At 37.5% G+C, this 15252-nt stretch overlaps 1 protein-coding gene across 2 annotated transcripts in view; it reads left to right on the top strand.

Moving 5' to 3' along the window:
• Frmd3 (FERM domain containing 3) overlaps window positions 1-15252 on the top strand; it is a 191323-nt gene that overhangs the window by 61138 nt on the left and 114933 nt on the right. For both annotated transcript variants that reach the window (XM_038335041.1, XM_038335040.1), the window contains exon 3: window positions 12164-12206. In XM_038335041.1, the coding sequence (XP_038190969.1) occupies window positions 12164-12206 (43 nt within the window). The remainder of the gene's footprint in view (window positions 1-12163; window positions 12207-15252) is intronic.

The following is a 15252-nucleotide window of genomic DNA, read 5'->3' as shown; positions in this document are numbered from 1 at the left end:
CCTGTTGTCTCTTCAGATACCCAAGCTCACATAAACTTGCACACAGAGACATATGCACATACACATAACTTAAGAATAAAAAGAAGTATTTTTAAAAATTACAACTTCCTGGTACCTTGTGGGATATATAGAGATGACTTGTTCTTCTAAGGAAAAGTCTTAGTCACTGGAGTCACATAGCAGAGAGCTCTGTCATTACCTCTTTGAAACTGAATATTTGATTAAGAGGTACAGGTATGTTTCAGAGAGTTAAAATTGCCACATTCGAGGATATCATAAGAATACTTCAGCAGACAGAAAAACTTGGAGTTTAACTATAATTTTTGCACACAATAGTCAGTATATCTACATCTGAAGCCCTCCTGAGAGGGTATAGGAAGAACTGGAACTTACTCAGCATACTCTGATGTTATTGATTTAACAGGAGAGGGGGCAAATATACAAACTCGGTGTTCTGTTTGAAACAGAACAGAATTATAGGAATAGGGATTGGGTGAGAAATGTAATTTTAACCCAATTAGAGTCAGGACAAAAAAATATCCAGTGTAGGAAACTTTTTCTCACTTTGTTGAAGAAGAACCTGGAGAGGAATCAATTAGAGAAATAAAGTTTACCCAATATATTGGATAAAGAAGCGGCAGTTGGAGGTTTACAGCAGCCATGAACATGAGATCCCACTCTAAACCAAAGACTTCAAAGCTTTGAAATAGCTTTTAAGTCAGATTTTAAGTTAACCTGGGACAAAGTTACCATTGCTATGACCCACAGCTTACATACAAACAGTGTAGTCAGACAGCAACCATTTGAAGAGGTCTTTTGAGCTTAAATCAGAAGTTAATTTTCAAAATTGAATTGTAATTGCTTTACATGAATGAAGCATGACATGGAGTTGATCACTGTGTGAGTTAACTTGCTGTGTAACAATCTTCCCTATTGTTTATTGACTTAGAACATCCTGTGGGAGTTTTATCTCTCATAGGATATATACAAGTTTGGTGTTTGAGCAGGACTAATTGAGCAGGTGTTCAGCAGATGACTGGTCAGGAATAATCTAAGAAACTTTCTTTCATCTTGGTTGAAGGAAGGGATAAAAGGTGTAGGGGGACCCTTTCTCTCTGAATTTAGTTTCAGAACATCTTCAGCCATGGCATGACTGGCTGGAGTGTCACATACATATAGATCTAATTACCAAATGAGATGCAGAGAAACTGAGCAGTACCAGTGTGAATGTATTAAGTTTGGAAAGTCTGTTAGCATAGTTAAAGCAGTGAGACTGTAAATGTTTGTAAATTTGAGTCAGAAGCTAAATAAAGAGCTTTTGGCCTTAGGTATAATTGTTTGTAGCCAATAAAATATTTTATTTCTTCAAACCCTGGGATTTGATTGTGGAGCTATGGAAGAGAATCAGAAAGCTAAGGGACATTCATATTTTAAGGTATGTTCTAGAAAGAGAAATGAACAAGACCAAATAGAGAAGACAGAAAAAAATGAGGCAAACACAGTTAGCTCTAGACCTAGCACAGAGAAGACTGGAAAGTTTCAAGGACCACGGCTAAAAATTTTACCATATAACAATAGGAAGACTGTCCATGTCATTTACCTCTTGAGCGGCCTTGAGCAGATTCCTCATCATTGTATCCCTTGGTTTCTTCATCTCAGGACAAATTGTACCTATGTTTTTAAATGAATCATGCATATTATCTATCTTATTTAATTGATTTTATATGTCATATTTTAAAGAGTATAAATAGACCCATGGGGATAGCTGACCTTAGAACAGTTCATTAACAATGCTATTGAATTAATATGATATGAAAATTAGTGATCTGCATTGACAAATAATAAGATTGGATGAATTCTGCAAGTTCCCTTATTTATTTTATGTGTATGTATGTGTTCCTGTTTGTACATATATGTACCACTTACAACCTGATGCCCCTTTAGTGCTAAAGAAGGTTTCAGATTCCCTAAAACTGTAGTTATAAGCAGTTATGAACCATCATGTGGAAACTGGGAAATGAACCTGGGTCTAATGTGAGAGCAGCCAGTGCTCTTAATCACTAAATCATCTCTTCACTCCCCATAGTTTCCCTTTTGATAGCTTTTTATTATCCATATATAGTTTGCAATAATCACAGATAATTATTTTGTAAGGTATTATATCATATTCTGACCATTTAATTTTTTAGTATATATAAGGAGTTATTAACTATAGAATAGGAGCTGGCATCAAAGTACATTTACACAATGGAGTACTACACAGCAGAAAAAAATAGCAACATCTTGAATTTTGCAGGCAAATGGATGGAGCTAGAAAACATCATATCAAGTGAAGTAACCCAGATGCAGAAAGACAATTATTATATGTACTCACTCATAAGTGGTTTTAAAATATAAAGCAAAGAAAACCAGCCTACAAATCAAAATCACAGAGACCCTAGACAACAATGAGGACCCTAAGAGAGATATACATAGATAATCTACATGGGAAGTAGAAAAAGACAAGATCTCCTGAGTAAATTGAGAGCATAGGGACCTTGGGAGAGGGTTGAAGGGAAAGGAAGAGGCAAGGAAAGGAGTAGAGAAAAATGTAGAGCTCAATAAAAATCAATAAAATTAAAAAAGAAATTATGTTTTCATAAGTTAAATTTTAATTCAGTACAATTAAGACTACTTATTGGTGTATTATCTAAGGCTGGTTTTATACTTGAAATATAGTTAGTAGTATGACAGAGGCCATATTAACCAAAAAGCCTAAATTACCTACTCCATCTCACCTACTAGGGCGCATTGTAAGGACGTAGAGATGTACAGAGTTTTGAAAGCACTGTAGGGATCAGCATAAAGGTAGAATATGGAGTTGATGAATATTTGAATGGAAGTTTATGCTTTTTTAGCTTACCCACCATCTCTTTTATTTTGTACAACTGCTGCTCCTTTTTAAGCTAGCCAAGATTCTAAAATACACAATCATTTGTGGCTACAGAAGTAAAAACCATTACATTAAAACAGTTAAGTTTTTCTTCTGTGAGGACTTCCAAATAAATGGACAGTAAATTGTCAGTATCCTTGCTATGTAATTTGTCCTTTGTTCTTGTGCCATGTTTTCCTGAAATGACTGAATTACCTTTTACTGGTAGGTAAATGACGGGAAGCTCTTTATTACTTTACTATCCAGAACTCTGTCAAGATCATATTCACTCAGATATCATTTTTTCCTTTCAAGCAGAAACCAAAGGATCCATGAAGGGCATAATTTATCCCTATAATACCAGAACTTGGTTACTTTGGGCTTTTCCCTGATGGATATGAGAACCAAGCATTCTTCAGAGCCATGGTGGGAACTGTTTTGATATATGGATCTTGTTACTGTTAAGTGGAAAGGTGTCTGCTACAAAAGGTGCATTCATTGTTTTTTTTTTTTAAAAGAATCATGTATTGTTGAATATATTTCTCTAGGTTATGCATTTTTATAATTTAAGCCACTAAGATGTGTGATTAATGACAATAGGAGTATAACTTATTCTGTTATCATAATCTAAATCCATGTCAACAGAAACCAAACATTTGATGATAAATAAGTGTTACATTATTATTTTAGGGACCTTTTTAAAATTTTTTGTCCTAGCAACTACAAAAATTAAAAATCAGACTGCTAATAAATTAGTTGCCCCTTCCCATATTATCTTCCCAACCTATTAGTCCACATTAGGATATGAAATAAGTGAAGAAATGATTTTTAATTGTTTTTATTGAGCAATCTATTTTCTTCCGCTCCCCCCTCTCCTCCTCCCCTCCCCTTCTGCCCTCTCCCATGATCCCCATGTTCCCAATTTACTCAGGAGATCTTGTCTTTTTCTGCTTACCATGTAGATTAGATTGTCTTTTTCTGCTTACCATGTAGATTAGATCCATGCATGGCTCCCTTAGGGTCTCTTTATTGTGTAGGTTCTCTGGGATTATGAATTGTAGGCTGGTATTCTTTGCTTTATCTCTAAAAGCCACTCATGAGTGAGTACATATTTTATTTGTCTATCTGTGTCTGGGTTACCTCACTCAATATGATGTTTTCTAGGTCCATCCATTTGCCCAGAAATTTCAAGATGCCATTTTTTCCCACTGTGTAACACTCCACTGTGTAAATGTACCACATTTTCCTTATCCATTCTTAGGTCGAGAGGCATTTAGGTTTTTTCCAGGTTCTGACTACAACAATTAACACTGCTATGAACATAACTGAGAACATGCCTTTATGGCGTACAATAGGTACTAGAAAGTTATAGTGACAGAAATATAAGAAAGACTTGGTAATGTGCTTATCCTACAGGTTCATGGAATGTAGACTACAGGATCAAAAGGAATTTGCACCCAATCTCCCACCCCCAACCATGCATCCTTTCCTACTGTCACTGAAGATGAGAAAAGTTGAAACTGTAATTCAACTTCTTATTTAGCTTCTTTCTACATTTCCTCTTTCTTCTTTAAGCTACCCTAAATCAAAATTAATGTGTTCTTTAAAAAGGGGGGGGGGGCTATGATATTGTCATGCTAGATTTTGTCAATACTAAAAGCCCTTATATATTGTGTGTGGCCAGGGTTTCAACTGAAGGTAGAAGGAATGAATCTCCAAATGGAGGATACTAGGCACATGAAAGGAGAGGTATTACATATGCTTCTCTAAATCAGGCCTTGAGTTAAAATTTTCCCGAAGTGACTTTAGGCAGTGTTTCCATGAAAAGAGTGGTGGGAGACAGAGTATTGGGAAATAGAAAGGAAGGAAGCAGAGCAATATCAAAATATTGGACAAAGACCCTTTCTTCCATCTCACAGGGAACTGAGGAATAAGAGGTCATGCATTGTTTAAAAACAGCCCTGGTTTGTGGAAGGTAAGTTGAACTGTGGAAGCTACCCTACAAAAGATTCCAATAACTTAAGAAGCAACATTCTCAAAAAGACAAAGACTATTATCTTAGTTATTTCTATTACTGTGATGAGAACGATGACCAAAAGTCACCTGGTATGGAAAGAATTTATTTTAACTTATAAGTGTAGTCCAGCATGAATGGAATTTGGAACAGGAACTCAAGGCAGTAACCTGGAGACAGAAATTGAAGTAGGAGCAATGGAGGAGCACTGCTTACTGGCTTACAGTCTAGACTTAAGTTCAGCGAGCCAGCTTATACTTCTCAGGACCGCCTGCACAGAACTGGCAATGTCCACAATGGTTGGACCCTCCTACATCAATCATTTGTGAAGAAATAAATGCCAGACTTGCCTACTGGTCAATCTAATGAAAGCATTTTATCACTTGACATTTCTGTTCTTCATCACTCTACCTAGTGTCAATAAGAAAAAAAAAACTAACAAGGACAATTTATCTCTGGTCTCATCTGGTTCTGATGCCCTCCAGGTACCTTCAAGTAACACTAATGAATACAACCTTTGCTTATCCTTGTTCCTTCTGTTTATCTTATAGATCTAGTAATGGAAAATTAGCTTTCATATATTTCAAGACTTATTCAGCAAGATAATTGAAGAGATTAAGTGTTCAGCAATAATACACAATCCATAAAGTCACATATTACACTGGCAGATTTTTCTTTCTGCTTTAAGGAATACCAGGTTTTAGTTATAAAATAGACTTATTTATTTTTAAAACTAAAATGCCATAGTTCTAGGCAACAAATGAACTTAAACAAAATAGGAAAAGTATCTAAGCCTTATATCTAACATCCAAGTACATCACATAATGCATTTATACATCTAGGTCTCTAGTAAAAATAGAAGTTGCTGACATGCTTCAGAGTTGATTTTATTGGCCACTTCTTAGCTCTAATGGAAAGAGCAAGAAAAGAAAGGAAATAAAAGAAGAAAATGGAGAAACAAAAGGCTGAAAGCTGCCTGGCAAATGAATAAATAATATCCTTATGTACGGGAGAATGAAAAGTGAGACGGGGGGGGGGGGGTAAGAGATCAATAACAAACGAATTTACGGAAAGCTGCCCTTGTACCAGACAAGGAGAAAAACAGTGACCCTGAGTGATGAGCTGAGCTTCCCGTCTTCCTCTTCTGTGGAAAATTCTTCATGTAAAGTAACAACTACATTAAATTTACATTCATTCTCTACCTAGAGCTTAGTTTTCTGGTTTTTTATTTTATTTTTAATTATTAATGAAATGTGCTAATACATGGGAAAACATTAAAGTTGAAATATCTCAGATGAAATGCAACACAAAAAAACTGAAGTTCTAAATTTATTTAGCCAACACTGCTAAATTTGTGCCTCTCACCAATACTATGTATTCTCCCACTGGTATCACTTTATTATATTGCTTCTGAACTTTAAAGAACAGTTTTGGAGACCTAGATTTACCTTTCAAATATATTATATTGTCTTATACTTTTAAATTAAAAACAAATCATGTTAATTATGATAGATTATTCAAATTTTTCCAAAGTTGTCTCAATGTATAATTCACTTACTATCTTAGTTGTTATTCCATTTTTGCCTGTAGGCTGAAGAACAGTTTCCATATAATAAGTAAGAGTCAAATCTAAATACTGTAATAACCATTTGGATACTGATAACATAGTTGTACCTTGGAACATTGTGCAAATAAGTTTTAAGAAAAATATTACTTTCTTAAGCACAATTACTCCATAATGGTAGGTTTGTTCTTCTTGGGTACTCTAAGGATCCTACCAAGCATCAAGCTCTTCGTGTGTTCCTTGACAACTTTTGGATATTTTCTGCCTTTTATCACAACATGCAAACTGAATTTAAAAAAAAAATACCGTCGAAAACAGCCAAGCACAAAGTAATGTTAGAACTATGGACTCTCTGGAAAGGTGGCTATGGTGTTGACAGATGTTTGCTATGGCTATATTCTCCTGTGTTGCTAACTACAATTTCTACCACAGTTAGAAATTTGCAATGGACTTTTTCCTCCTGTATTGTGTTTAAAAATTTTGTATATGTTACATACAAAACATTATCTCACATAAAACACTCATTTTTAATCATCCAGAACATTGGCAAAGTACAGTTTATTAACCTATTTTCCTAATGGTGACCTTTGGTGTGACTTGTAACCCTTTATTATTTCATTCAAAATTGCAATGAAAATGCTATGCATTTCTTTGCTTACATGCATGAATTACAAAATATAGAAATTGTGTGGCCACTGTTTTAACTACTATCAACAAATTAAACTTAGTCCTCTTTTAAAACACGGTTTCTTATAATCCTTTGAAACATGATTATTACTAGGTTATTTTAGCTAAGTCTCTTTGCCTTGTGATTATTCCCTTAGAAAAGAATCGTTGCCCTAAAAAAAATAACTATCAGTCACATTGTAAGTAGATGAGATATACAAACCCTGAAAGGACAGAAAACGAGAACTGATAATAAACTGTGAGGTGTGTTAGAACAATGAAGAAACTAGCTCATTTAGAATAAATAATTTATTTAGGGCACAGATGGTAAACACCTTAAAGGCATTCCTTAAATATTTTCTGTCCCTCTCCTTGGCAGTCATAGCCAATCCCAAATGACTTTCATTCTCTTTGAGCCTTCATCCAGAACTAGCACCATCTTGAGAGCACGATATGCAACTGAATCAGAGTGACTTTAGAGAAATGGGTTCAAATTCAGCAAAGGAAGAATAAGAATTTCAAAGGACTGTCATTCAGTGGGAGACTGCATAGCTGGGATGCTAAAGACCCTCTCTCTGGAATTCCATTGTGGTTTTGCTAGGTAGCCCTAAGCAAATCTTTTCATATTAAAAACCACAGACTTTTGTTCAGCAAATGAACAAAATGTTCAGTAGTTGTAAGAATGACATAAACTACCCTGTTTAAGAAGAAACTATAATGGAAAAAAAAAAAGGAAAGCTTGTCTGAGGAACAGAAAGGTATAACAACCAGACTCGCCAGCCTTACAGACAAGGCCACAATGACACACACCTTTAATCCTAGTAGCCACACAAGTTGCCATAGAAACCAGGTGGTAGTTGTTTATGCTCTTAATCTCAGAACTAGAAAAGATTATAAAACAGGAGGAAACAGGTCTCATTCACTGTCTCATTCTGAGATTCCTGGAGGCAGGATCGCTATTTTAGACTGAGGTAGAGGTAAGCCAGTGGCTGGTTGTTTTGCTTTTCTGACCTTCATACTGAACTCCAGTTTCTTTCTCTGAGTTTTTAATTAATCATCCTTTATCTGGTGCCTAACTTTTGGGGCATGAATTTACAAAAGAGCCATCCAATTTAGGCTTTCTAGACACCAGCCCTGGCCAGAGTGGGGATTGGAATTCCAGCTCTAAGAATTGGAACTTCGATTCAGAGTTCTTTTTTTGGGAAAAAAAATGTAATTATAAACTGGTTGGCCTATTAGCTCAGGCTTTTATTAACTAGCTCCTATAACTTAAATTAACCCAGAATTCTTACCTATGTTTAACTCAGTGAGACATTCTCGTCTTGCTTTTTGGTTGGTGACTGCAGACTGAGCCTACCATCTTCAGAAATCCTCCTAGTCCAGTAACCCTGCCTATACATTCTGCCCGACAACTGGCAAATTAGCATTTTATTAAACCAATACAATTGAAAATTTTTTACAGGGTACAAGAACATCCCACAGCAAGAAAATTTTGAAGGGCATCTCGTAGTCAGTAAGCACTGAATGATTGATCACTTTTATTTCATTTTATGAGCATGAATTTACATTAAACAATAAGTATAATGCAGAGCCTTGAGTTTTATAGAAAGACAGCAAAGCAATGGAGACCCCTACAGAAATAAAATCTCAGACAGAGTGTATAACCAATTAAAGTCTTTATTCCAGCCAGTTGCAACCATGTTCAGATAATCACGACCCAGATGTAGACCTAAGTATTTAGAAAAGGGGGCTTTTAAAGGCAAAATTCACATCAGGGTATGTTGCTTAGCAGATAGAGGAGAGGTTTTTTGAACAATCAAGCAATTTAGCAGAAACTAAGACAAGCAAATAGCTGAAAGGAAAGGTTTGCACAAGCAGGTGGTTAAATAGAGCTAAATAAGTAGCAGGGACATCTTGACCTTGGGTTCCTAGAGTAGAGTTGGGTAGTTTTCCACCAGATTCTTCAAGAGAAAGGCAGAAATTGCTTCAACAGAAATACAAGATAGAGAATGAACAAATACAAGATGCACTTCAGAAAAAGAAGTTACAGTGAAGTGCAAAAACTCTGTTCATTTCCTTTCTACTATGGAGGCAGGCAGGTGCACATAAAATAGACTCTCCTGAATTCATAATGTTGTTGACACAGAAACACAACTCTCACCACAAAGGGGATAACAGATAGTTTGTTTTGGAACCAAATATGAATGACCATGACTGAAAAACACAGGTTTACTCAGATCCTGTATTCCACCAACAAAGCAATTTCATTAAGTACTTATAATAACAGAACAATGAAAGTCGTAAGTCAAAACACTTTGCAATACATTGATGGAAACATCAGAGAGGATGGCTTACAGCAAAAGAGAGAGAAGAACTGCTGCCTGACAGCATTCTTCGTCCCTTGACTGGTAGAAAGTAGGGTTTTGCTAACCTAAAGCTTTTATAAGGTTTTTTAACCTATCAATCACAGGATGTTAGATCCAATAAATAAATGGAAATGAAATGACCATTTTGAAGGCTAAAGATGGCCTTTGATGAATTTTAATTAGCCTCTGGACCTGGAATGTTCCTAACTCTCCATAATCATAAAAGTTCAAATCCCCTAGTCAGCCTTGCTGAAGGTTACAGTTTGGAAGTATAGCTTTTGAGGGGGTGGGGGGGAGAGGTGCAGGAGAAAGTCAGGGAGATGGGGTAGGGAAGTTTCTGGAGTTCCAGGAAAGTTCCGCTCTGCAGTTTTTCTGAGACCATCTAGGGGTGCAGAGTTGCAGTAGGCTCTGAGCAAATGGAATTTCACTGATCATTGTTGGGGAAGCATAGTTGAATATTTCTGGGTCAAACTGTGATTATCCCACCATATTCCAACCCTTAGGGAATATATAATTGGATTAAGAGTGTTAAAGGTAGAGGATTTTGTAGGTTGGTCTTCTTTTCTGGATAGGTTTTTTTGTTTAGGGGATGGGTGTTTCCTACTAAGTTGGGGCAATGAAAGAGTTCAAGGGTGGAGACTTTGAGGTGATCCACAGAATTGGTTATGTGTTAGATAGTAGTTGATATCCTGACCTGAAGAACTCTTTGACTCTCTGGGCAATGAAAGCATATAATCCTTGTTGGAGGAACTCGGTGAAGAAACTGAGAAGGTAGGATCAAATACTGAAATTATCAATATCATAGCTGTTGGGTCCCTGGGTGATCCGAGTATCCAGAAAGATTTTTTTTTCTAGTCATATCTAATTCTCTTTAATTTTTGGAGTACTATAGCAACCAAAGAATTGACTTGAACCTGAAAGATAGTAACTGAAACTTTTTTTAAAGTTTTCTAAGAGCTGCTGTACCAGAGAGATTAACTTACACAGAGGAGGCTTCAGGGCAGCTGTTTCAGTACTGAATTCTAAGTATTGAAAACAATACCCAGAGTGGTGAGACTAGTGGATGAGTTGGATAGTTCATTACTTTCCTTTTCTGAAGATATAAGATATGCTTTTAGAAGTTTGGGGTCACAAATCTCTCTTAACTGCTTTGAGTTGACAAAAGGGGCCATGTAGAAAGAGTAACAATCAGAGAGGGCCAATAATAAAGCAGCTGATGACATTAACACCCAGCAGAGTCTACTACAGTGGCTCTTCACTAGCAGTGACATGTCCCTATCTGTGAATGTTTATTTCCTGGGCTGCTTTATTCTCCTTTTCCCTGTCACAAAGTCAGGGGGCCAGCCTGACCCAGGATAGACATTCAGAAGACACTAATAAAAACACACGCTTGAGTCTGAAGTAGGAGGGCTAAATCCCATATTCCAGAGCCAGTTTCTCAGTTTAATCAGCACATGACAATTTGACAGTAGTGACTGCTCTACTTTGATAGGAAGGGGTTCATCAGCCAGATGAGCATCTGAGAGAGGTTAGGGAATCATGTTTAGATGTTTAAGCTGGTAAAAGAGGTCATTCCATAGGCATTATAGCCCGAAGTAAGATGGAGTGCTGAGGACTTCTCAAGGTGTATAATAAAAGGGAGAGACGAGGGGGGAGAGAGAGAGAGAGAGAGAGAGAGAGAGAGAGAGAGAGAGAGAGAGAGAGAGAGAGAGAGAAGGAAAATAGAAAGAAAGCAGTCAACTGGGGAAGGAACCCCCCGAAATTCCTCACTGTTTTCCAAAATATTAGATTGGAATGGACTGTGGCATCTGGAAAAGAAATGAGAACACAACTACCCCATCAACAGAAGCTGACTGTCCTTAACAACCACTCTGCTGAACAGAAATCAAGCCCACAAGTACCTTTGGGGCAGGCTTATCTCAGGGAGTTGAAAGTATGGAACTTGCAGGTATTGACTGTGGGATGTTTTTTGCTTTTCTGAGAATAGTTAGGGCCTAGGAGTTCCAGTAGTATCCTAAAAAATAGAATGTTTAAGGCCAGGGTTTTGGGGGTGATGTCTAACATTTATCAGTCAAACTAAGTTTATCCTGATAGGGGAACTTTTGGTATGGAAGATTCCATCTGTAGCTCGGTTCCCCAGAAGTCTCAAAGTTGTAAATACCAGCTTGGGGTTGGGAAATTAGACTGCTGATCTCCTCAACAGAAACTTCCACAGATAATATCAGTTAAGTCAGCATTCTTGCCCAGAGTATCTCAGTTAGCCTGAGGTTTTTAATTCATTAACTCTTCAAAAGTCCATTCATGGGTACATCAGAGATGCAGGTATAGCAAGTTAAGGGAACCTTTTCTATAGGACCAAGATGCTATCTGATGCCATTCTTAGCTGTTGGATTGAGGAAACCTAGTTGTCTGCTTCGTTACTAGATTCTAAAAGCTTTCTATTTTATCTGTTACTCAAAAAATCTTAATTTAGTTACAGTAGTGGGCAAGGAACCACTGTTCTTGAAGTCTAGAACTAGCCCCATGTAAGACATTTAGCCTCTGGACATGTAACGTTCCAGTCTATCCACCCAGTTTCTGTTTCTTTTCAAGAGTTTTCATTCACACTAACTATCTCTGTTTTGTTTTTGTTTTCTCCCCAGCACTGGCTAGAACCTAACAAGTCCATCTTCAAGCAAATGAAATGTAAGTGTCAAGCTATGGTTTTACTTCTGCGACAAATTATTCAAAAATAAATTTTGTTTCCTAGCAAAGTGAATTGTCTCTGGAGATGAGGACAGACTGAAAGATCCATGAGTGGATGGCAGCTCCTTTCTGTTTAAGAGCTGGGAATCTCCTCCCCTTTTTCTCTAACCTTGGCTTCCCCCTCAGTCATCAGTTCAGTTGTCTGCAGTGCCTCTTCTTTCGGCGCTGTTTGCTCTCATATTTCTTGTTGGAACAGGAGCTTTGAAATTGTATGGTTAAATATTCATTAACCACAAATGCTTGCCTCTGCACTATAAGGGTTGGTAGTATGGTTTAAGGTGTGGTATATAGTCTCAAGTGGGTACCTGAGAAGTAGATTTGTTTGGTAACTGAAATTATAGTGACAGATTCACTGGATAGTATTGATTTTTTTCTCCCCCCCCAAAAAAAAATAAAGTAAAAATCTTTTCTTATATGGTAATAACTTTAAAAGTCTGGTGCTCTCTCTAGAATTCCTCGTTATTCACTATAGACACTGTAAGGAGGGAGGTGATTTTTCCAGTGACATGATTCTTTATCTGAATCAGCTCTTCCAAAATATATCCAAAGTGTTTTTGCATATTACTTCATTAAGAATATCTAAGAACATCTAACAGTTACCCCAAATCCCATTGCCTTCTCTTGAAATAGTCACCCTATGCTAGCTATTTTCTTCTTCTTCTTCTTCTTCTTCTTCTTCTTCTTCTTCTTCTTCTTCTTCTTCTTCTTCTTCTTCTTCTGCTTCTTCTTCTTCTTCCTCCTCCTCCTCCTCCTCCTCCCTCCTCTCCCTCTCCCTCCCTCTCTCTCTCTCTCTCTCTCTCTCTCTCTCTCTCTCTCTCTCTCTCTCTCTCTCTCTCTCCCTCCCTCTCTCCTGCCTCATCTGCTTAATACAAGCTAGGATTATCATGAAAAGGGGAACTGAAATTGGGAAAATATCAATGATCAAATTGGGCTATGAGAAAATCTGTGGGATATTTTCTTAATGAATGATTGATGAGAGAGAACCCAGCCTACCACATAGGGCACCACCCTTGGCAGGTGGTCCTTAGTTGTATAAGAAAGTAAACCAAACATGCTATAAATAAGGTACCTCCAGGGCTTCTCCTTCAGTCCCTGTCTTGAGTTCCTGCCCTGACTTCTCCTCAAGATGAACGATAAACTGTAAGCTAAAATAAACTCAGTCTTCCCCAAGTTGCTTTTGATCATAGTGTTATTTCATGGTAATAGAAACTTAACTAAACCAAAAACCAGTACAAGGATGACAAGATATTGCTTTGAAGACTTTGCAACGTTATTTTGGGTATGACTGCAGAAGTGTTTAGAAATTTGGGCCACTGAGAACTTAATAGACTGCTATAGGAACTTAGAAGATAATGCTAAGAGCAATGAAAATGATGGAAGCCTGGCTTCTGAGGTTTCAGAAGGAAGTTTGTGAGTCCCCCCAAAGACTCTATAATACTATTTGTGTGATATTTTGCATGAGAATTGGTGGTTCTGCTCAGGTAGGACTGAATAATCAGTAGTGTTTAAGAAATTAGGATTACTGTTATGAAATATTTGCTTTACTGGGACACTGGAAACTAGTTAGATGGGACTGAGAAATTAGCTATGATTAAGAAGAGACAAGAAACATTGAGATAAAATCCAGAGTATTTCCTCAGGATCAGCACACAGACTTCTGTTTCAGATGGACCCAAGATTGCATCTTATACTGGCAGGCGAGCTTGGTAATGTGTAAGAGTCTCCTTTGTTTTACTGGTTTTGATGACTTGGGAGCTGCCTAACTGAAGGGAAATCATGGAGCAGAGCTGAGACTTGGTAGCCAGAATGACTACTGGTGAAAGTACAGCTATAGTTGCCACGGAGACTTCAGGAACAAAGAGATCATAGAGAAAGGCTTAGGCATGACACTATGAGAGAACAAAAGAAGTCATTGGTAAATGTATAGCCCTATTTGCAATGGAAACACAAGTTAATTTGGTCATGGAAGGGAATGGAGACTTGGAAGCATGTGGCAGGCCAGAATCTCTGACAGGGAGCCAGGAGGACCTTGGTGAAAGTACAGCTTATGGAGACCCCAGAATATTAATGATACCAGACTATCAGATGGCCACTAAAGACAGCAGCAGGGGTAGAGTGGAGACAGCCTGATCCTATGAGACAAACTGTGTGTGCCATGAAAACCAGAGCCAGACAAGTAGAGCTGTTCAATTCTTTTAAAGTCCCAAAGCTTGTGTAAAACTGCTAGATGATTGTTTTGCTTTTATTTGATGGTAACTGCGCTCTGGTTCTTCCTGATTAAAACGCAAAGTATATAATTCATTTTTTTTTGTAGGATACCACAATTGAGACACTAGAATTTTAAATAAAGAATAGTTTAGAGATTAGAATTTTAAAGTATTTGAATTTGTTATTATTATTATCATTATTTAATTAAAATTTTACATAGCAATCACAATTCTCACTTCCTCTCCTCCTCGTGCTCCCTCAACTTTTTCCTCACCACGGCCCCCATCCACTCCTTAGACAGAGGGTAAAGCTTTTGACTTTTTTGGTGAGGCAAAAAAGTCTAGCACATTGCTTTGAGGCAGGATCAAGGCACTATATCTATATCTAGGTTGAGCAAGGTATCCCTCCAAAGAGAATGGGCTCCAAAAATCCATTCAAGTAGTAGGGATAAATCCTGGTCCCACTGCCAGTGGGCCCCACAGACTGTCCCAGGCATACAACTGTCATCCACATTCAGAGGACCTAGTTTGGTCCTTTGCTGGTTCCCTCACTGTCAGTCCTGAGTCAGTGAGAACCCATTAACTCAGGTAAGCTGTTTCAATGGGTATTCCCCATCATGGTCTTGACCCCTTGGCTTATATTATCTCTTCTCCCTCTCTTTTACTGGACTTTGGGAGCTCAGCCCAGTGCTTCACTGTGGATGTCTACATCTGCTTCCAGCAGTTGTGGATGAAGGTACTATGATAACACTTAATCATCAATTTGATTGTGGGTGAAG

The sequence above is a fragment of the Arvicola amphibius genome, chromosome 6 (assembly GCF_903992535.2).
Source record: "Arvicola amphibius chromosome 6, mArvAmp1.2, whole genome shotgun sequence".
Classification (NCBI taxonomy): Eukaryota; Metazoa; Chordata; class Mammalia; order Rodentia; family Cricetidae; genus Arvicola; species Arvicola amphibius.
This window is presented reverse-complemented; position numbering and strand designations above follow the sequence as displayed.